The sequence below is a fragment of the Exserohilum turcica genome (assembly GCF_000359705.1).
Source record: "Exserohilum turcica Et28A unplaced genomic scaffold SETTUscaffold_23, whole genome shotgun sequence".
In the NCBI taxonomy this organism is placed as follows: Eukaryota; Fungi; Ascomycota; class Dothideomycetes; order Pleosporales; family Pleosporaceae; genus Exserohilum; species Exserohilum turcicum.
Window position 1 is genome coordinate 135802 of NW_007360059.1, and position 22665 is coordinate 158466.

Below are 22665 nucleotides of genomic sequence, written 5' to 3' on the forward strand. Positions count from 1 at the left end.
ATGTAAGTAGTAATGTCACTAGACTACGCACGCTTCCTTCATGCTGACTTCCTATTAAGCAAAACCTTGCACATGGCCGAGCGAAAAGGCTTATGCCAACCGACTAAGGGTGACGTTACTATTATTAGCAGCTTATTCAGCCATAATATGGAATGAATAGTGCCTAACCATGTAGTCATAGAACTTTAGATGATTCCGAAAAAGGACGTGGCCTGGATTCAAAAAACGTTAGAGACTAGCAAAATGTCTATTCATTATCGATTACAACACTCCGCTAGTAGATAGATCAGATAACCTTCGCATCCGGCTTGCTGCACGGGATATCGAGTTATATTTCCAAATTTTGGCCTGTGATGTAAGATACATTGCAGGAAAAGAGACGTTCTGTCAAAACTACAGGTGTGCTACCCGATGAAGAGGTGGTACAGACACTGAGTGTTCTAATAAAAAAACCTGGGAGATAGGCGAGGCGAGGCAAGGCAAGAACCCATCCTTTAGTAGATCACCACTGTCAATAGGTTGATAGTATTTATAGTGGCTGTGTTGGGTTGCGGCTAGTGTCCAGCATAGCCTATACCTAGTGTACATGTGCTTTTAGCAATTAATCAGTCGTCTTGTTAAGATACAAAATATTCGAATAATCCATTTAACTATTAGTAACTATCGGTAAGTCGCTCAGAATCTATCACCACAACAGATATTGAATTGCGTAGATGAACATCAGACCTTTTGACTTGGCTTCTCACATAGTGTAATGACCAAACGGAGAAGTCATCAGACTAAGCGTCGCTTCCCTCCTTTGTATGCAGCAGGCAGTAAAACTCAAAATTCGCGCAGCCGACGGCCATGCCTTGGCTATTCCGCCACTTATTCGTTTCGAGATGAGCGAGAACAAACTGTAACGTTACATCATTTACTGTTGCAAGGTTTAGTGAGCTCAACTACGCGGATAAAATTCCGATACAACAAAGCATAGTCATAGTTAATTACACAACCGAATTGAGACATTGAACTATCAAAAGAAACCAGCACTCTGCAACGAGACCTTTGTCTGCCTAATGTTGCAGGTCTTTGGGAATCATTACTCAATACGTATTCATTAGACTTTTGACATAATAAACGCATAAGCGGTGGGAAGTTTTCTGAAGTGAAACAGTGTCTACATACATGGGCAAACCGTTTAAACGGTCGAAAATTTCTCAAACGGTTGAACGGTTTAAGAATGTTGCAAACGGTTAAACGAACGAATAAACGATTTAAACGAACAAATGAACGATGCATACTAGCGAGAAATATCTATAGCGACTACTTACTCTAATACCAGTCGAAATAATGACCGCTATCATCCTCAACATCCTGAGAGTCACCTTCCGGCCGCGGGATTCCGATTAAGCCCATCCCGTTCTCATGGAGAGGCCGTATAAGTCCCTGACGCAGCCAATTGCCCGTACATTCAATCATCTCGATAGTTTTGCATGTGATTCGTAGTCTATCCCATGAACATGTCCTTCTTGCCCCGGAAAACGTCCTCTCAGGCTCCGACGACTCCGCTGGGATAGACAGAACACTAATCGCCATACGGCTAAGTTTCGGATACTGCCTTCTCTGCTGTGGCTGACACCACCATCCCAGAGGCGTACAATCTGGAGGGATATCTGTTGCCATGCCATTAATGAAGCTGGTAAAATCATCACTAACACTCGCATTGATAGTCTTAACCTCCAGCTTCTTTGATAGTATCGCGAGTTGATTCTGCTTCTTTGCCAGTGGTGGCGGCATTGTTGTAGGAGTAGAAAGATATTCGCTGGGGGGTCCGTGATTGAATTCCGCTTGCCAGAATGCTGTAGCCGAGGCAATAGTATCTTCATGCCATTCCTCTGGCCAGTTCTGCTTGATATACGCGATTCGTTTGCGGGGATCAAGAAGGAGAGCGGCGGCGTATACAGGGACCTCCTCAGTTGAGCGGTAGTATTTAGAAAGGATAAACCATCCCATATCAATAGCCCGAACTATCTGTTCGTCTTTGTGTTCGCCCGATTGATATATCTTCTAATAAAATGTTAGTGATCGACTTGATGTGGATAAATTGAAGGGTAGTTACCTGTTGTTCTTCATAATGGAGTAACAACATATCCATTAGCATCAACGATTGTGAGATAGACGAGTCGTCTCCTTCTGCGTACAATGTTGCTGAAGCAAATGGTTGAAGAAACGTGTGTGCTTTGCCTAGCAATTCCCAATCTCTAACCAGTAGCCGGCTGTCTCCAATAGCATCTTCGTGATCAGACATGAAGGACTGGATTTTGTCCTTTTTTCTAATCGCACGATCAATGACCTGGTACCAGGACGACCAGCGGGTGCGGTTATCTATTCCCAAACGCAGTCCTACTGCCTTATCCCACGCATTCTGGTGGAGGGTTGATGACCTTAGCCACACAGCTAAGCCATGAAGCTTGCGCAATGCAGGGACATTTTCAACGCCGCTAAAGTCTTCAGTCGATATTACGGAAGCATTGCTAGCTGTGCTGCCCTTGCGCCTGTGCTTTCTGGCCGGCTCTCCGTTCTTTCTCTTTGCTGTATTTCGTTCGGCAGCAGCCTTCTTCCGATGAGAAGCTAGGACCTCAGAAAACTGAGAAAGAAGCTCCTCTCCAGTGACACCGGATGCTGCCTCGAGTGCTGCGACGAGAGCCTCTTTAGAAGATGCGAGAAGGAAGGCTTGAAGAGAGAGGTTAATAATATGCGCGATACAGCGTATGCGACGTCCTTTTGCATTGAATTTAATCTATTTAATGTCAGTCTATAGCCTACACTGCGTAATTGACTAACCCCATATCTACTTATTAGCTTGCGTTGTACAGACTCGAGGCATGTGTCGTTTGACGTCGCGTTGTCACCCGTGTGCCATCCAAGTTTTGACTGTATCCCATATTTCTCTAGAGTATCGATAACTGCCTGCGCTTGAATTTCTCCAGAATGACTCTCTAGACATTCTGGAAGAGATAGTAGTGCCTTACAAAGCTTATAGTCTTTATCTACCCACTGTGCACACACAGCAAGTAGAGAGTGTCTATGTGGCGATGTCCAGAGGTCTGTTGAGATATGGATCGGACTTGATGTGGTGGTAAGGCTGTCCTTAATCTCGCTGCTGTAAAAATCATAGTTTGCTGCAATGTATCGGACCATCGTGCGCCGTGAGGTGATGAGGGAGTCTTTGATGTATGGGTTACACGCGAGAGCTAGTTGTTTAAACTCATTCCATTCAATAGCCGAAAAGGGCACTCTTCGACGCGTGAGTATACTGATTAATGCTTCCTGATATGCTTGCGGGTTGAAAGCATTTCGAATCGCATCCTCGCTTGCTATAGGGCGAAAATGCGCGGAGATTGAGCGCTGGGTACCCGATACGGACCTGGTGGATCTGGATGCGATGGGATGATTGTTTCTGACGTGATTGGCAGCATTTACCTTGTGGTCGTATCGTTTATCTCGACACACAGTGCAAGCATAGAAGGTTTTACCTCCAGACTTGCGTCCGCGTGTATTTGAACGCTCCTTCGTAATCTCCATGATTGAGAGGAAGTTTGGCGGTAATCTGTTGACATCTTGGGGGGTTTCCGTAGCATTAACAATAGATGATGCGCTAGACGACATATTGATAGCCAAAAGATAACTTTGTGAACTTGGTATAGTTAATGTTTTGAGACTGATATCGAGGAACTTCGAAGATTTTTCTATCGCCAAGGCTGAAACCCCGTTTAACCGTTTAAACAGTTTTCGAGTATCTACAAACGGTTAAACGGTTAAATGTATATAAACGGTTTAAACGAAACGAACGAACGAATGAACGAACGGAAGTGCCCATGTATGCGGAATGCCACGAAGCCTACAGGCGCCACCTTCAGAACAGGTCCGAGGCTGGGGCCGATGGTAGCTGCAAAAACGCATGCTACTCCATGCTCGCCATCCGCAACCCAAACGGCTTCGCCTCCACACTGAACACAGCCTCAATCAGCGGGCGTTCGTGAATCGCGCCAACCTCGCTACCGCCATGGCCGGCTTGGATACCAAATATCTTATTGTCACCCTCGTCCACAGTTTCGTCCTAGTCGGTATACAATAGCGCCTGCGCGTAGTGGATATACTATATCGACGCCACATGGCCTTGGATCCTTGCTACCATGGCTTAATTTTCATCCGTACGCCCGTTTCAGCCGGTTCGGTTCGTAATCCACAGCTCGGTTTTCGGTGGCCGGTCTTCTTCCCCCCTGCCCCCTCCGGCTCCTCCTCTTCTCCCTCACTCAATGCCCTGCGACTATCTGCACCTGGTTTGCTTCACCAGTGCGCTCCCGTCATGCTTTCCTTTGCGCACGGGTTCCGCTCACAGCTTCTCAGGCTCTGTGTCCCATACATATACACCTCTTCCCACCACTCGCCCAGATCGCCGTGCCCAGCTGCCACCGAAACAGGCGGCTAAACCATAGATACCATATAACCAGCTTGCCTCAATCGCGTGGCACGTATCGGTGAATCACCTCGATCCGCCATATTTCCTCAATGTCTTCATGATATCGCGTGACAGATTCCATCAGTGTCTATCCTCGATGAAAATTCCTCAATCCTTGGTGGATTCTGAATCAGCCCATCCAGACGTGCCCTATTGCACACTCCAATTTTTTATTTCTCTTTTTTTTTCGGAGACACCCATTTTATAGAACAGTAGTATAGAAAGGTAGTCTTGAATGTTCTCATCATCAGAGTTTTGATAGGAACGAATCAAATGAGATAAATATCACAACATGGTCTCGGCGCCTAGAGATGCTTCTGGGTAGATTCTGCGAGTCCGACACCAAATTCTTGAGCGATGCTGAGAGCGTCCGTCAGGGCGAGAACTCTGATGGCCCTTGTAATTCGGACACAACGACTTGAAGTTGGTCAGGTGCACTGATTCTTCTATCAGTAGCACATATAATGCTTTCCTCACGACCCAGCGTCCTTGATTAAGAAAAAAATTTCAAGCATTGCTTTTACCTGCACGGATACCCTAGTGGATAGGTTACGCTAACAGTATTTCTCTACGACTATCGTTCATATCGAGATAAATGCCTCCGTAAAAGTCCCGTCGACGCAACGACAGATCACGAGTACTACTCTTTGACCATACTCCTCAAATGTGTTTCTAGTTCATTCCTTGTCAAATGATCAAAAGGAGAAAATTGATAGCCCAGTGCGCCAAAATCCTCACGAACCATGCTCCTCCGTTTCCCCTTTACCCAGTCTGGCAATTTTTGGCAGCGGATATCTTGATTCCAAACTCTCAGTCTGACGGAGTTGGATCCCAGGCAAGCTGTTACCACGTACTCTGGAATAGCATTGGTATCATGATCACCATGCTTCCGTACCACCCCAATGACAGCAATCGGACTAAAATTTTTGTTTCCTTGTTCGGATTGCACGAATCTTTCGCCCAACTCTTTCAATTGTTGACTGCTCAGTTCGTATCTGAATGTTGCGCGATTGTTTGTATGCTGCATGTGAGCTCGAAATTGGCCAACATAGTGTCGAGGGTCGGCAAGCGGTGGTATAGAAGAGGTGGCAGCTGCAGGATCAGCTTCTTCGTCATCGTCGCTGATGATTGGGATAGGATCTTCTTTTTTGTCACCTAAGTGAACCGAGTGAGCTTCATCTAAACCTAGGCGCACGTCCTCTTCCTCATCGTCACTAATGACTGGGATAGGATCATCTTCGGTATCACCTGGGCGAGCCCTGGTTGAATACGAACGCGTGTTATTCTTAGCGTAACAATGCACATGTGGTTCAGGCGGTCGTTCACAAGGACAACTGCCTGTGGTTGAATCGGTTGGATACTGAGCGTCCATTTGTCTAGTCCTCTTCTTAGGGTATGGAGAGGGCCCATGCGGGTCCCAGTCGCCAATCTCGTCCGTGATCTTCCATGTGCTTCGCCATTTATCTTTAGCACGCTCCTTCAGCTCGATAAAGGCGTCCGCCTGTAGGTGTAGGCATCTTGCCAAACGATCTACGAGCCCATTGAGCGTGGCCAAATCTACGCCTTCAGGTGCGGAGGACTCCATGCGGTTTAATCTGTCTGGGTGGAGCTTCATCTGGGCCTTCTTCGCAAGCCTTTTAAGGTCTTCAATGTTGTTAATGCTGCTACTCTTGTCGTGAGGGTCCAAGCCAAGGTTTCGATAGATATCGAAGTCTTCTAAACCTGGACCGGCGAACTTTTCAGACAAGCCAACCATGTTGATTGAGGGAGCTGTGGGAGATCAGAAGAGCAATGTGGGCAGATAATGTGGGAGAACAAGTTTGTAAGCGTCAGAGCAGTTTGATTTGTGAGGTAATCGAAGTGAGTGGACAGAGTGGAAAGATCATGTAGAGTGGCCAAAGATTCGCGTTCACCTAGAAAAGTGAAGGCACGGTTCAACTGCAAACGCCCTCTAGATTAAAACAACCATCACTACAAGTAAGAACCCCGGAGAGTAATTGAAATCACTCGTTTACCTCTGGGCAGTGAAGGAACTTAAATGCATGCTCGTTGCCAAATCTATGTATGGTTCTTCAGGTTGACCAAGTAAATCTATATCATTAGATTTGGGGGTCTCCAGCTGCCTCCAAATTGCAATGAAATTCATGGCGAGCACAGGAGCGGCTGTAGCCCGGCGTTGTAAGACATAGCGCTTTGGCGGAGGAGGCCCGCGGCCTCACCGCCATCACTATTGCATACTACCTGTCATGGCCACCTTTCGTTGCTCTGTTCTGGATGTTGTACTGTAAGACAGCATTTTGCAGCTAGTCTTTCTCGATCTGCATTGCGCATTATTCGTCAATTGAGCGGCAACATCCAAATCGCAGTCTCTTTGTCTGACGACAGACGCGCGTTCTATAGAACCCTCCAAAACGACTAGTTCATACTGCCTACTAGTCTGTGAGGATTCGAAGCACTGTGCATCCATCACGAACAGCGTAGTCCGTCGCCGCTGCTCGAGCGACGGACGCCTGAGCGCCCTTGCCCTCATTGACAGTTACGTTCCTCACACGGTACGGAGGAACTAAAAACAGAAATGGCAAGAAACTACAAAAGGCGCCCGGAAAAAGAAACTATGAGCACAAGCCCGCAAGTGCAGACAACCTGAAGTCACCAACGCTGATCCGAACCGAAAAGGAAAATCACCATTCGGGAGCCCGGGCCTAACTCAGATAGGCTAAGCTCGCTTTTTGGCGGCTTTGGAAGCTACTGTGCCACTTTCGTAGTACAAAGGGCGAACAACATTTAATGCCCAGCTCCCCTCCCCCAAACAGGCCTCACGCCCCGCCTCACGCCCCACCTCACGCCCCACCTCACGCCCTGCCTCACGCCCCGCCTCACGCCCTGCCTCACGCTTAACCCTCTCCATGCCCCCTCCCAGCAAACAAAGATCCAACGCAACGTACCGAGGGCGTCTGAAAGCCCACAAAAATAGCGGGTTTTGTGGTTCCAGTTTATCGTGCAAGGAGGTCCCTCAAGGACACACTTATTGCCAATCTCATAGAGACCGTAAAAACCAGAGCCAAAGAGCAAGACGCGCTGGAACGAATACTCTTCCGGCCCAGGATAACGACCTCGATGAAACTCACCGACTCTCATCATCTGCACAAGCAGCAGCGATCACGCCTTTTCCCTATGCACCAAATGCGTCGTGGGAGAAGCTGATATGGGTTTCTTTTCCTGACACGAAACCACTCAATGAAACCGCGACTCTTGCTATCCAAGTCTTCTTTGAAGATCGCGAAAGCCTGGGTCACGATCCCTGGCTAAGACAAGCCTCTTCCATGGTGTTGCGCAACACGGTTGTATCCATGGATGGTGAAGGATCCTATATACATCAAGGCTTGGTCACGCTATTAGCCACGAAAGCCAAAGTGCAGACTTCATTTTCTGTCGACACGCATACATGGGACTGGTTAACGCAACAGCTTGAGAGCAATCTGTTGCTTAGCTCCTGCACAGATGAGAATGAAAAGCCGTTACGAAGTGTATTGTTTCTGCACTGGACCACTGACGAGCCTACCAACCCTACACTTGACAGCGTCTACAGCGCAGTACGGCTGCTGAAGCACATCCATCCAGCATCGTTCCGGGTGTATCCAAACGAGGAAGAAGCGCAGCAGGAAATGAACAAGCTAGGGGACATCCGTGCCCTAGATGATATAGCCCAGTCATCCCGACCAGAATTCTCATACCGGCCCAGGACATGTTTTGGTCATGGCCCATGCCAGCTTCGGGACCACGAGCAAACGGTACACAAGAGAACCCAGAGTGGCTGCGCTGCGCACGTCCATATTTGTAAGCGTGAAGAACGACGCCAGCTTACGTGTGATCGAGAGACGCATGCGCAGGAAACCTTGCCACAGGGATATGGGTGTCGGAAAACCAAATCACGCAAAACGGGGAATTCTAAGTTAAAAGCAAGTGTTGCGGATCGTTCGGTACATTGGTTCTATCAAGAATTTGTCCCATCCCTCCCAAGATGCGAGTTCAGAGTTTTCATTGCGACTGAACCAGACAAGAAGGGTCTTCGTCATCGCATTGGCAAAGTCATTGCCATTGCAAAGACTTCGTTCAACAAAGACACCCAGGCACTTGCAGTACGAGAGTTTCTCGCGGAGGACTTGGAACCCGAACTTAAACCGTCGGATCTTGTTCGATTTGCACTCTTCATTTTCGAAAGTTTACGTGCGCGGCCCGACAGCACAGTCGTTTTCGAGTCGCTTGAGGTGGGAGTTCGCCTCGATATCGGCGTTGCAGACATGGAAACCATTGGCAAGTCGTTCTTTGTTAATGAGATCACGCGGTGGTATGGAGCCCATTACTTCTCTCACAACGTATGTGCAGAACCGAAGACACAAATCTGCAAAGCGTTTGGCTCTGCGTTCAGTGATTTTCTTAATGTTGGTATGTAATGTGTATCATAGGTATATTGCAGGCCCGGTCACTAGTCTGGTGCTGCGATTAGGTGTCTTACTACTAAGGCGCAAGGGATTTCCCCATGTAGGTTCGGACGTTGGTAGCGTATGTTTTGATTCTTCTAGGATGCGGCGTCAAAAAATACGATCGCGCCAAGCTACGAATTCTTACGAGTGGCATGTGAATAGTAGGCGATGCATAAGCAGGACAGCAGATTTGTTGATCTTTGTGCTGCTAGAGGCGATCGTGCTCCTTCTCTTGGTCATCTCGTGGAATTACAACCTGTATTCTATTCGTCTTATCCGTCTGCTAGATTTGTTCATATTATATCATGATCAAACCTCAAAACTAGCTGTCTTCGTTAAAATTCCGCGGCTTTTTCCATGCGGCCCATCTATGAAGCGGATGGTTAGCAACTCCGGCCCCGAGGTGCGAGCAGTGTCGAGCTAAGCGTTCAACCAAATGAGGTTGCTGCCATCAATGAACAGCTTCAGTCTCAGGAGACTCAGCGGCGTATTGGTCTTCAACCACTTCGTTTGCCATCCATATGCATATCGAAACCTCAGTTGACTCCGATCTCGGAATACCAGCGTACCCGGGCAACAAAGTCTTGCATTTCCTGGATTGTATCTCAGCGGTCGCGCCGAGTACCTCACACCTCGCCAACAGGATATCAAGTTCACGGAATACGCTCGGCACATGATGCTTTACAAGGTTATGCGCTTCATCCAGCATCTGAGGTTCCGTTGCGTTGCTTTCAGCACCATTATGCAGCATAATAGCGACGACAAAGCAGGTTTCTTTGTGAAGAAGATTGTTCTGTAGAACAAGGACCTAACATTGGACCACCTCCGCAATGCGTTTGGCGAGGATAATGATGAGTCGCGTCGAATCTTGAACCGCATGACGCGTTTTTCTGCGAGCCTCTGAGGTACGCCTCCACAATAGGCAGGCAGGATGAAGATAGTCGAAGCCATGGTACGCATGCTTGGTTGCCCAAGTCTTTTCCTGACCTCTAGTGCCACCGATCTTCATTGCAATAGTCTTATGCGACATTGACCACGGTATGATGAATGGAAGGCTGCGTTTAGCGATGCCCGCGTCCAAATCGCTAGTGAGAATTCACGCAACGATCCTCACATGGTCGCATATCACTTCTACCGCCGTCTCCGTATCTCTCCAGATGAACAAGTATAGGGAAATTTCAATATGGTCGATTACTGGAACAGGATTGAGTAGCAGAAACGTGGCAGCAGTCACGGCCATGGGCTCTATTTGGTCAGCGGGCACACTTAATCTTCAGCGACCATCAGCGAGGAAGCGCAGAAGGTGTTTGCGGACATCTATGGAGTTAAGAATGTTTCGATAATCAGTGAGACCTGTTGTGGGGTTTCTCGCACCCCGTGCACGGAACCTCTTCAGCTCTTCGGTCAATGCCCTAGCTTGGTGACGGGCGAATCTTTTGAGCTCTAGGATGAAGTTAGTTCAGGCCTGTATTAGAGAAAGAGGCTATATCCTTGTTGGTGCTGGCCCTGTCACGCAGCAAAATATACCTGAGTAATAATAATCATCTCTTTCTTTGGGCCCGTGTGCAAGGGCAGCTTGGATTTCTAGCTTGACCTAGGCCTGTAGCTCAGACGTGAGAGTAGAGAGTGTAGCAAAGTCGCACTCTGGAGGTACTTGTGGCTCTCTAGGGCTGTTCTGTACTATTAAAACTACTACTAGTAGTAATTATAAGGAGAACAGTTACTATGTAAGATAAGAGTGCGACTCTATGAATTCATCTCGCCTGCATTTAATAATGATAGCAATCAAAACACCATGACGAACCTATATAAATTTACACTAGCCAATAGTTTCACATGGCGCTTTTGTTTTGCGCGAAGAGGAGACGGATACCGCTACCTACAAATACATCCATAAATTTGATGAACTCCTACCAGCCGCCAGGGTCACAGATCGGTTAACAAACTGGTGTACGCAGATCCATTGCTCGGCACTTGGAGGATGGAGCCTTAGCATTCTCGAACGCCAAGCACACCAAACAATTTTGTTTTTGATCAAATTGCTGTTGCATGGGCTTGTAACTCAGTGGGCACCGCTCAGGGGTGGCGCAAAGACTATAAACTGTAACTTGGGCCAATCATATAGACTATCCGATTTTTGGTTCTTATCGAAAAAATAACAGGTGAAAGAATGACTTCGTGCATCGCAAGTTATCCTCCATGAACAGGAGCTGCATATGAGTAACAGAAAGTTACTCGCTTCTAATAATACAACTCGTGTCTACGTATAGAAACTTGGGCCACGCATCGACAACTGTTCCAGCCTGTCCACAATGCAGTCCTTAAACTTTCCTTTGCCCCATTCCATTATGTGACCAAGAGAATTTACCAGCTCTTCCGCACCGCGTTGTTTTGTAGTACGCCACGTCTGGAGATTCTGCATGTGAAACGTATCTTCAAACTCAAAATGGACCCATAGCTCATATACAGGCCCCTCGTTCACGATGGAAAAAACAAAGCGCTGGCATGGAAGATGGCTCTATCAGCGTTGTCGACTGTTCTGCGAGGTCCGATTTGAGGTCGGTGCCTGGTCCACGCATGGCCTGGTAGCTGAGGTCCTTCAAAATCTTGAGCATACATGCACCGCCGACAGCAGCTTGATTCTGTGCACTGATGAGGGTCCCCTTCGAACTCCAACCTTTTGATTCAACAATCAAAAATGGGAACCGTATACCTATCTCGGCCGCATGGGGGTCGCTTATTGTTGACCCGGCTGCCTGGTGGTCGACGAGGAGTCGCTGATGGTTGAGTATGAATGCAGTGTCCGCGAGTCCGACAGTTATGTCTGGTTTCGGAGTCGTAATGTAGTATGGGCCTGCCGCCTGAGTGCTGGTAGTTGATGCTACCGATTCAGAGTATGAAGGCATGGATACCGACCCCAAATTGTCAGTAGAGTCGGTTGTAACGCGGCTTTGGGTGAAGCTAGGAAATCTGGGTTGTGTCGATGTGAACGTGACGGCCGTTCCACGCTGGACTTCATCATGCGACTCGTCAAGCAATGAAGCTGTGGGTTTGAGGTCTGAATTCCAGACTAAAATATAGCGTTAGCTTTCGTATTGTTAACCCTTTGACTGGGAAAAATAAATTTACCTTTCTCGGTAGCGTGTGCTCCTACCACGCCATTTGAAAAATCTGCTATGGCTCTCACCACGCTGCTCAGACTCAACTGCCAATCCGCCTCAAGCGAACAATCACTAGCATTCTTTTTTGAGTCGGCTAGGAAACGCTCTGCTAGGCCGGTGAATCGTGATTCTGTTTCGAGTGTATTTGGAGCTGCCACCCGATCTCCCCATGACCTTATCCCAAGTATTCCTCGCACCTGTTCGTCGATTCCAACGGGGAGCTCAGCCAACTGCCCTATGTGGACACCAGCATGGTGCATGTTTCGTTTTCGGTACGTTTGCGGTTGTGGAATTTTGGTTCGAGTGGAAGTTTGAGATCCTTGTCCATGTCTGTGCCGGTTCATGCTGTGGTGCAAACTGATGGATGCGCTTCGAGGTGTTGAGGGGGCCATCTCCTCTTGCTTATAGATACATGAACAGTTGCTTAACCAGCGTTCGACTAGAGATTGGGTATGTTCATACCCACGCTCGAAGGGTGGTTGAGGGATATAGCTCAGTGCCTCTTTGGACAAAGAGGTCGGTGGCTTCCTTGATATAGACACGTATGGTGCAACAGCGCTGCTCCAGGAACGGCGGTCAGGAGCGTATGAGAGTTCTCCATCAGAGGCTTGTCGCTCCATTGCAGCAGGAGCGTGCTTTCTCCTTGAGTTTCGAGATACTGTGGTGTTGGACTTGTGGGCAGGGAAGTTCGTGCGCTTCACTTCCCGCAACCTCAAATTGTCCGCATTCTCACCAATGAGACGGAACAGGAAGGGTCAGACAGCCTGCAATAGTAGGGCAGCTGCAACGATACGTGGTTGTAGTTCCTGCCGAACCTATCATTTGACAGAGCCAAACAAATTCTTTCACGAAGAAACTCTGTAAGCTTTGATCATTTATAGTGACGAATCCATCACCCAATAGTATCTTTTACAGTTCCAACGCTAAATGCAATCACGGCGCTACCAAAGAAGGCCCTAGAAAGAGGGGACTTAAGGGTCACAGATCTGAGCTCGCCAGGCATGTAGCCAATTGGAAGGGAAGGGAATAGTTGGGGCTGTGGTTTGCATGGGTTTTGGTGATAAACTATAGGTAAGTGCTTGGTGACGTATACCAGGCACGGGCTGAGGGCACAAGCAAGAGAGGCACAAGCCCCACTTTTTCTTTGCCATTCAGACCCAACTTGAAAAGATTCGCTCTGGATCCGGGAAGACGGCAGAATTCGCGCAGCAAGTGCGTTGCCGCGCTGGTCGGTATTGCCAATCAACGAGACGGAACTTGTTAGTTAACTATCTATGAATAGTTAAGCAAAATTTCATGCGAAGTCAAAAGTGATTGCCAAGAGTGTCTGTGGCTAAGGTGGACGCTTGCATTGATTAGCGCCGGCTTTACTATCTTCCGCGCCACTAGTTTCGTCCTTATTTAAGGAGCTGGTTATATCATATACCAAACGTCCCGTCCAACCCAGAACCTTGCGCTATGAAACCCCGTCACCCCATTTTTTCATCTCTCGAATCACTTTTCATCAAATTTTTGAAAATGCGACGAACTCCCCGTGAAGCCCGTTTTGAAATCAAGCCATCGGATACAACAGAGTTTATTGCCGCTGGAGGATCAGCATTGGTTTATGGCATAGACGCTAAGAGCGTTCGAAAAGACTTTCATGACGATGGAGCATGCAGGGCAGAGTGTGAAGTGTATAAGCGGCTTGGCACACACCCTCATATCGCCAAATTGCTGAAAGTACGAGAGGATGGCTCTCTGATTCTTGAGCGAGGGACGTCTCTTCGAACGATACTTCAAGGCCACTCTGCACAAGAGATACCGATACAAACAAAAGTCAAGTGGTTGAAAGACGCAGCTGAAGGCTATTTGTATTTACACAGCCTGAACATCATTCACGCCGATGTTGGATGTCATAACTGGATCCTGACAGCAGAGCAGGATGTAAAGTTGATTGACTTTGAAGGCTGCAGTGTTGATGGGAAAGTTTCACGTTCTTGCTATGAATGGTTTAGCAATGGCCAACTCACGCCCGGGGTGAGTAAACAAACAGATATCTTCGCCTTTGGCTGTGCTGTTTATGAGGTCGTCACAGGGCAGCCACCACACTATGAGCAGATAAAATTCGAAGACCGGTCCATTCGAGTTAAAAAGCTATACGCTAATGGAGAATATCCTGACGTGACACATCTTCCTCTTTGTAATTTAATGCAAAATTGCTGGAGAGGAGCTGTGGGCTCCATGGCTGAGATTGTTCGGGAACTAGAGGCATTTCATTGAAGTGTTTAAAATGGAGAGTATTATTATCGCTTGCTTGCACTTTCTCATAGTTATCAAACTCGACGGCTTGTACTATTCCAAAGATGTTAAACCTTCTCACAGCACCTACTTTAAAATTGTCTCCACGTACAGGATTCCCTTGGAACGGTCGCAGTATCTTTGTTTTGAGATTAAGACCGGCTTCACGGTCATTGCCTGTCTATGCGTATCTGCGTAGGTGATCGTTCAGCCAATGAGCATAGTAATGGAAGAAATATCGCCTTACATATTCAATATCGAAGCATGCGCCCGTGATTCTAGAATCGTGACATGCTAGGCAGTTGCCTCCGCGCTGAGACGCAAATATATCTTCGGCCGAATCGTGCACCGTAGAGTGACAACCTGTTTTATGCCCTGTTCTGTAATAAAAATCTCCCTGAGTACAATATTCAAAGAAGCGTTGTATTTTATAATGCTTCTCGGGTTGGCGCGGGCAGTTGCTAAATTCTCTCTTAGACTCCCAGTATCTGCACATCGTGAAAGGGTAATGTCGATCTGTCACTAGCAGGGTGAGTTATTGCATGTAGTAGAAACAAAGTGGACGCTCATTCAATCGAGCTTAGGAACGTTGTCACCTTTCAAAGATTATTTTGATGGTAGTATGAGATCTCAAAGGTAAAAGGCTGCGGACGTTGTGCACAAGTGTATAAGAGTTCCCTTTCGCCTTTTATATCCAGATTTTGGGTTGATATATGCAAATCGTTCGTTAGTAATTTGATTGTTGCTATTCTAATTTACCCAGTGATAGTTCCTTGTATGTGGGTCTCCCAATGGCGTTCCGCATGCATGTGAAACTGTCGGCATCCAAATTCTCCACGATCAACTAGCAGTATTAAGGGAAAAGGTCGGCGACATGTCGGTTCCGTACCGAGCAGCCTCACTGGACATGTGCAAGGCTTGGTGCAAGTGGTCTGGAAGAGATGAGACGTCGAGGTAGACTGCTCGCTTACAGCCTGTTAGCGAGCGCCAGATGCATGGGATGTGCATGGCCACTAGCGGCATTAGCGGGGTGTTAGATGATGAGCAGACCCCGTGCGCCCTTTTCCCCACTTTTGCTTGCTGGCTATTTCGCCCACCCTTTCGCCCACCCTTTCGCCCACCCTTTCGCCCATCCTTTCGCCCATCCTTTCGCCCACCCTTTCGCCCACCCTTTCGCCCACCCTTTCGCCCACCCTTTCGCCCACCCTTTCGCCCACCCTCCCAACAATCTCATTGCAAGATGCCCACTCATCTTCGCAAGGCATATACAGACGCCGAAGAAGCCTGGAAGCAGCTATCAAAACGAATAAAAGAGCTTGAAAATGGAGTTGGACTTTCACTAAAAGAAACCGAGCGGCTTCAAAGATACCAATCCCGCCATCTGGAAGAACACAACAAAAGATTTAGCACACTAAAAGCAGCTAAGAAATTGAAAAAATTCCTCGGAGGCGTTGCCGAATCGTATCGCCAACTATGCGTAATCGTTTTCCCTCAAGATAGAATATCCTTGACACGGCAACGTGTATTAGATGCTTTTATCGAACTGACAAATGCCACCGAACTACAATTATCCGAGCAAGCCCGATCAATCCTTGAATCCACACCAGGAAAACAGAAGAATATTCAAGACTCTTCAAGTTCTGTTAAATACGTGGAACCCAGCCCGGAATCAGTGACAAGGGTGTTTCCTTGCAAAACAGCCAAAAAGATTAAAACATTGAAGAAGGGGGGCCTTGAATACAAAGCGGTAACGATGAGTTTTCCTAAATATGGGAATGACCCAAAGTTGGATAAGCCCTGTTCTTGTATGATGACAATGGAATATTCTGATGAATACATGAAAGAGCTTATGAAGGCGCTTTTCGATGTTGAAGTGGACTTTGCATCAGGCACTCACCGAGGCGTTCAAGTGCTCCATGAAAGCGGGTTAGTGGGAACCATGCAGTTCTTGAGCCTGACGGGCGGTCAATGTGACAAAATCCTCGAAGTATTCGGAAAGGAAATACAGCTCGCGATCACTGAATGCAAGACATACAAAGATGAGGATAAGAGAAACAACAGAACAATGTGTATCTCGGCGGTCTGCGTGAAAGGTGAAGGAAAGGTGATACTGGAAATGGATGTAGATACAGGTCTTCGATTGGCAGAAATGCTTTATGTAACAAACAACTGATTAGACTAAGTTGCTGTATATTTTCCTTCTGTTATATACAACCTCATACCTGCACTAAGCTTCAACTGCCCCTTTTTGACATTGCGAAGCAAAGTTGGCACTTCTGTTCCCTCAGCATTTTTCTCATACACGGTTACGTTACTTCCTCTCCAATTTACTGTTTGGCCACTACCCTGTACTATAGAAACCTTGTTTTCTTTCACGTACTGCCAATCTATTGTTGGGTCCGGAGGCTCTACGTCATCTATTGTGAAAGTCTGGCAGCAGTTAGAGGATGAATTGGTGGGGAAAAGCAGACACACCATTGAAATTGAAACTTTCCACTTTTGCGAAATCCGATCTTTCCTAAACTTCCCTACGTATTTTCCTTGCCTTGTATTGAAACCTCTGATGACGCAAGAAGAGGAAATAAGGCGCTCTTTTTATGAAACTCTGAGGTGTGTTGTCATGAAAAAAAACACAGCACAATATAAGGGCCAAAGGCAAAGAAAGTCAACAGCGCGTGGTACGATGAACTTGGCGTCTGTATCGAGCACCTTTAGTCATGAGCCCCAACACCGACTGAGAAAGAGATGAGAGTATGTGCACTATGCTGGTAAGGTTTGCTGAAAAACGGCTTACAGTCTGCAACTTTGATACTCGAATTGAATGCACAGCCCGGCGGCTTGACTCGAACCGTTTGGACCCAGCGTGAGGGTGGTCAAGGGGGTTATTTTGCGCACAATCTACGGCAGCAGTTGACCGGAAGACCCTTTGGTGGCGTGTCTTGCACAATCCTAAGCAGTCGTCAGCATCGTCCAAATTCTCAGCTAGCGTGGTGCAAGAAGCGGGCACCTTATTCGTGACAAAGTCCTTCTCGAAGTGCCGATGCGCAATACCACCGAAGAGCAGGAGATAACCAAGTGTTGTTGCTACAAAGCAGAAAAGTGAAGCCGATGACGAGGATCAAAGAGGTGCGGGGCAGTCGTCCTACGTAGCCTCGCCAAAGTCTTAGTATAGCAATGGTGGGGTCTCTTAACCCGCGACTCCGAAATGCCCACTAGGAAATAAATGATCGCTTGGTTCTGCTGATTTTGAAGGAATAATCACGCTGGGCCGTTACGCGCCACAAATGGGGCAAGGTTATTGGGCGCGGCGAGCGAATGCTACTGCACATGCGCGTAGAGTCCTGGTGTTGCCGTACCATACTAAACACTGGCAGTGTAGTCAGCTTCTCCATATCGCGAGCGCAAGGCAGGCCGTACGTAAGAGCGCATGCAAGAGGGAGGCACGCGCACAAGCTCGTGCCCCGCACTAGGCTAACTTTGGCAATCCAATCAGGATGGAGCACGTCGACCACCACTGCTGGCAATGCCAGATACGTCGCGCGTCTATGATAGCTCTTCCGGGGCGAACCGCATATAGTGGCAAGGCTGTTCTAAGGCGGAGGTTGGAGCGTCACTAGATACAGAGTTGGCCATCTTTGGCAACTAATAGCTAGCAGTATTAGCTGTGCAGCGTATAACTCGCTGGCCAACTAGAAAAGCAAACAAGCAGCCTCAGCGGCGAGGCAGTCCGGGTAGTCAAAACAGAGGTACCAGAGATTATAGCCGCTCAAGGGGGCTAACTGTCATAGTATAAGCTTGTAGAAACGGCCTGCAGCGATCGTCTCCGCTTGTAGGTATGTACCTGCAGGTGTGCAGCACATTGTCACTAGTGTCAGGATTTTGGGTCTCCTGCCCTTGTCCGACCTTAACTAGTTAACTAACTAGTTAGTGAGGACGACTTAGTCAGCGTTGAGTATTCTTACCTTTTGGTTGTTGTAGTGCAGTGGCATAGAACTGTGCTTCTAACAATTAGGTAATGGAGGCGCTGCTAGCTCGCACCCAGCAAGATAGTACGTACCCGGCTCAAGCGCTCGCATCGTCTCACATCCTTGTAGAGCGCCATTTGGACCTGTCGATGCTACTCTGGTTGGTGGAAGGCACTATGACAGTTTGCTTAGTTTTCTCTGGCTTGCGTTTGGTGCTCACAGCGCTTCCGTGCATATGTAGAGGTTGGGACATCGTCGGACGGCATCGGTAGTGGACTCACTCCCTCGTACGTAACCAACGTTGTTTAGCTGGTTCAGCGATCGAGATTCTGTCAGCGTTGCTGATTGTTGCATCAGATACGGAGGTACCAGGCCGTGTGGCGATCACGCACAAATCAGTTCACCGACCAGCCCCCACCACTGGCCAGTAGGCTTAGACGATTCTATCGAACACCTACACGTATATAGAAGCGATAGTTAGATGTGTTGCGATGGATAGAACTAATGGTGGTGGTCGTATAACTTGTGAGGCGCATGATCGAGATGAAGCAGGTGTCTTCGCATATCTGATGGGAAGGTATCTAACTACCTAACTAATTAGGTAGGGCAACATAATTGTTACGATGGTTGCAGGCTATAATCTTGCTGCAAAGTCAAAGTAGTTACCTGTAATTTTGTCAATTACGGCGGTTGTTCTGTTACGAAGGGATGTACGTTAGTTAAGTAGTTAATTAGTTGTAATGCATGCTAATTAATCTGATGTTGCACATCTATGAAACTACAAGTTCGTCTTAGCACAGGTATGCCATCAATCATAGGAATTATGCCAAATCACAACACCAGATTCCAGTCGAGAGTGCGCATCCAATTTTAGAGTATTCTTTCGATGTTAAAATCTCTGCGTGACCAGTTTGTCCATTGTAAGCCCAGCCCTTGGACTCACGCTGGCATACATCACCCAGGCCTGGAAGGCTGGGCATCTCACATAGCCACCCGCCCACAAATACATGTTCAAAATGGTTGGCATCACCAGGCGCTAGAACTTGACCTAGAGTGCCTTCATTGAGCTTATGAACCATAGCCCCTTTACTCGATTCTACGGTGTCCATAGCGTTGGACTCCAGCTTAGAATCGTATGCAAGAGTCTTCATACCCATGTTAGTACGCCACTTGTTGACAACCTCCATATACAAAGCATTGGGGATTGCCACCTCGCTAGTAGGTGTGGGGAGTACAGCGCCAGGAATCTGGACAGTAGTCCAAGCAGAGGTCGCACTGCTGGAGGAAACAGGCGGACCTTGGTCTATCCCGATGGGTATTGCAGAAATGCTAGGAAGGGAAGACGGTGTGGGAGCGATCCATGTTTCACTCCTACAAGCTGCGTGCATTTCTGCAGCAGGTGCTTGTATGGATTCATTAGAAGCCGCATGGACTCCAGCTAGACAAATCACTGCTAGTTTTGCGAGCCTGTTAACCAACATTTTTATGGGATGAAAAGCACAAATCAAGATAGATGTGTAAGTTGCCCTGTGGGAAGTGAGATGTGCTGCATAGAACATAAAGGATGGGGGCGCTGTTTTGCTTACACGCAGGTGCATGGGGCACGTATGTAGCTATGTAAGCCGCTGATCAAGTTCGTACGTGAGACCTTCACAGAACCAGCTTGGCTTACATGTTAGATACAACCTCCAGATAAGCATCCTCCATAAGCTAATCAACAGCAAGGCAATTCGGTGAGCCAATTCATGTGTGGTGCAATCCCATACGGGTGAATACCACTTTTGCTTTTAGTTAATTAACTAGGCGTTATTTGAGCATAAAAGTATCATTTCATCACCACCAGCACCAGCCACGTAGATATAAGCTGCAGAATTGGCCTTTGATGTGTACAATGCGCTCGCACCTTGCTGATGCGGCAGATGTGTGCTATTGTTAGAACAAATATTCGTGCAAGCGTCAAAAGCGATTTTAGAATAGCATCAAATGGCGAATGTGGCAGGGTCGTATTAAGATTTGCGGCCTGTTGAAAACCAGAAAGTTTGCTATTGGACTGCCGTTCTCTGACTACTCGCTACTAGAGGTGGTGTTATACAATGATCTATTGAAAGCACTCAGCTTAACCATTAGATCCTTGAATGGGAAAGGCATGTAAGCATCGCCCAAAAGACCTTCGAAAAATAAAGCAAGGCAAAGAGGCAGTATATCAGGAAGAACACCTATACATGAACCTAGGAAGCCATCATGAAACATAGATACACGATCCTTAAAGGTCACTGGATCGGTAAGCTTTTGAACGAAATCCTCAAAGGGCAACGGTGCGACACTAGAGGAAACTTCCAGCTTTTCGAGGAATTTTTCCCAATGAATCAATGCTCGATACAACTCATCCAACTGAGCCTCCGAAGTGCTCCCGGGTTTGTGAGAGCATATCGTGTAAAGCTGCTTCGTGACTGGTATGACCTCATGTAGTATGCCAGTGCATTCTGGTTCACTATTCAGGAGACGAGTAAGGTCGAGTTGCAGCTTCTGCTTCATTTGATTGGCCGCAGAAAGACTTTCTTCGTCGACATCAAAGTTCTTGTTGTTGTTAGCCGTGTCTGATCTTACGATATTGGCGGAGGCGTCATTGGGCAGATTGACATTCGCTGTAGACGTGACTCCTGGACTTTCTTGAGGAGATCGAGTGCGCGATCGACACTGCGGAGTGTTTCCCCTTGGGGTTTTAGGCTGGTTAATTGCTGATTGGGAAAAGTGTCCTTCTGATTCGTCATCCACGAGAGATGTGAAAGAAAAGGTATCCGATGTGCTCGAGTCGCCTGAGTGTACTCTACTCGTAGATAGGCTGCTTTGTGCTGTTGAATTTCCCCCAATCACAAGCGGGGAATCACGTCTAGGGCGTTTCGACGGTCTGGGATAGGGTGCATATGAAGAACCCCCTGGCCGAACTAGCGAAGACCGCCGCGTGCGTGATGATGATGATGATGATGATGATGGTGCAGGCTCTAGTGATAGCTGTGCGGTGTCCTCCACTGCCTCTGAAGGAACGCGTTTTTTCTCTTTTTCAGATACATTGTTCTTGGCTTGTATAAAAGCAGCTATCCAGTGTCGAACCTCCAGTACAATACTGCAAAGATTAGTTAGTTAGTTAACTAGCATTTTTCTCGTAGCCACCTGTGGGCTGTTGGGGTTTACCGGTCTGTGTCGACACCCCACCGAGGGGGTTCCTCTGCGGAACGGTTACATAGTTGCGCCTTAGCCATATGACTTTTGCCCCATATACGCTCCCCAAAGCCTTGGTCTTTGAGTATATAAATAGCTTCCTCCTCGAGAAAGCATCGCCATGCAACTTCTCATGAAGTTTATCCTTATCCTTCAAGTACCTGTTGCCTACTTTATACAAGCATCCTGCAAATTCTTGAACATTCTCGTTTAAGAACCTTGGATACAAACCGTTGGGTTTCTCCGCGACGAGCCCCAGCCTCCGGATGTACACTTTGTGATGTTCGGCTTCGGTGTTTGGGAATCCAAGCAGATCGTGCTTGTCTGGTTCGGTTGGCATGTTGTCTATGCTTTGTTTGTGGGGGTTACGACCTAGCCAGCGACGAAGCGTACTGTTCGAATAGATAGGCATCCCGTACGAAGGGTCGGAAGTATCTGGCTTTAGGTTCGGTCGGCGGTCTAGGCGCTACGCTGTTACTACGTGATCCTCGCGACGATCGAATGGCACTACGAGTTAATGGGCGTATTAAAAGACATATTTATCAAACGCGATCGCTCAGGAAGAGGTGTCTTGCGCAACTGCTGTGGTTTGCGAGCGCGCTCCAAGCGTGACAGTCAAAATCACAGCTAAGCGGCGCGTCGCCGCTTACAGTATGGTGTGCATGGGCACTCTTACGATCAAGGCGTTTTGCACGAGCATGGGGAGGGAGATGGATGCCTAGCTGCAAGGGTTCGCCATTTTAGCCGCGGTTTTTTCGGTTTGATTTGTCGAATGATCAGGCTTGGACGCATGTACCAACCGACCTCTTGGGATCGCAGCCGAAAGTCATCCACGCGCGACTGCTCTTCACGATGACGCGAGATCTGTAGTGCCTAGCTCTCGCCGGCCTAGATCGTCTCATGGTTCATGCAGTCTCGCACGGTAACCACAAGCGGCTTTGCTACGTAAACGTTACCGAGCCTGCGTCGCTAAAGCATGGAGTAATACCAGTGTAGTCTGCCTTACGGTCATCCCACCCAATTCATTTTGGGGTTAGAGCGAAAAGACACTG

At 47.7% G+C, this 22665-nt stretch overlaps 7 protein-coding genes across 7 annotated transcripts; 3 read left to right on the forward strand and 4 right to left on the reverse strand.

Moving 5' to 3' along the window:
* Positions 1-5144: 5144 nt before the first annotated feature.
* SETTUDRAFT_39910 (uncharacterized protein) lies at positions 5145-6260 on the reverse strand (the record flags this gene model as incomplete). The annotated part of the gene is made up of 1 exon (XM_008028210.1): positions 5145-6260. The coding sequence occupies one exon, from the start codon at positions 6258-6260 to the stop codon at positions 5145-5147; it is 1116 nt and encodes a 371-aa protein (XP_008026401.1).
* A 1150-nt stretch (positions 6261-7410) lies between these two features.
* SETTUDRAFT_151673 (uncharacterized protein) lies at positions 7411-8958 on the forward strand (the record flags this gene model as incomplete). Its single annotated transcript, XM_008028274.1, has 2 exons — positions 7411-8347; positions 8465-8958. 2 exons carry the CDS (start codon positions 7411-7413, stop codon positions 8956-8958), a joined length of 1431 nt encoding a protein of 476 aa, XP_008026465.1.
* Positions 8959-11278: 2320 nt separating this feature from the next.
* On the reverse strand, positions 11279-12592 carry SETTUDRAFT_55134 (uncharacterized protein; the record flags this gene model as incomplete). Its single annotated transcript, XM_008028236.1, is given in 3 exon segments — positions 11279-11504; positions 11524-12058; positions 12118-12592. Coding segments are annotated over 3 exon segments (1236 nt in total), but the record flags the coding sequence as incomplete, so codon positions are not given.
* A 1075-nt stretch (positions 12593-13667) lies between these two features.
* Positions 13668-14411, forward strand: SETTUDRAFT_111018 (uncharacterized protein; the record flags this gene model as incomplete). The annotated part of the gene is made up of 1 exon (XM_008028275.1): positions 13668-14411. One exon carries the CDS (start codon positions 13668-13670, stop codon positions 14409-14411), a length of 744 nt encoding a protein of 247 aa, XP_008026466.1.
* Positions 14412-15669: 1258 nt separating this feature from the next.
* Positions 15670-16602, forward strand: SETTUDRAFT_39914 (uncharacterized protein; the record flags this gene model as incomplete). Its single annotated transcript, XM_008028211.1, has 1 exon — positions 15670-16602. The coding sequence occupies one exon, from the start codon at positions 15670-15672 to the stop codon at positions 16600-16602; it is 933 nt and encodes a 310-aa protein (XP_008026402.1).
* Positions 16603-19215: 2613 nt separating this feature from the next.
* Positions 19216-19551, reverse strand: SETTUDRAFT_110914 (uncharacterized protein; the record flags this gene model as incomplete). The annotated part of the gene is made up of 1 exon (XM_008028276.1): positions 19216-19551. The coding sequence occupies one exon, from the start codon at positions 19549-19551 to the stop codon at positions 19216-19218; it is 336 nt and encodes a 111-aa protein (XP_008026467.1).
* A 907-nt stretch (positions 19552-20458) lies between these two features.
* SETTUDRAFT_161622 (uncharacterized protein) lies at positions 20459-21654 on the reverse strand (the record flags this gene model as incomplete). The annotated part of the gene is made up of 2 exons (XM_008028277.1): positions 20459-21518; positions 21587-21654. 2 exons carry the CDS (start codon positions 21652-21654, stop codon positions 20459-20461), a joined length of 1128 nt encoding a protein of 375 aa, XP_008026468.1.
* Between the last annotated feature and the right edge of the window lie 1011 nt (positions 21655-22665).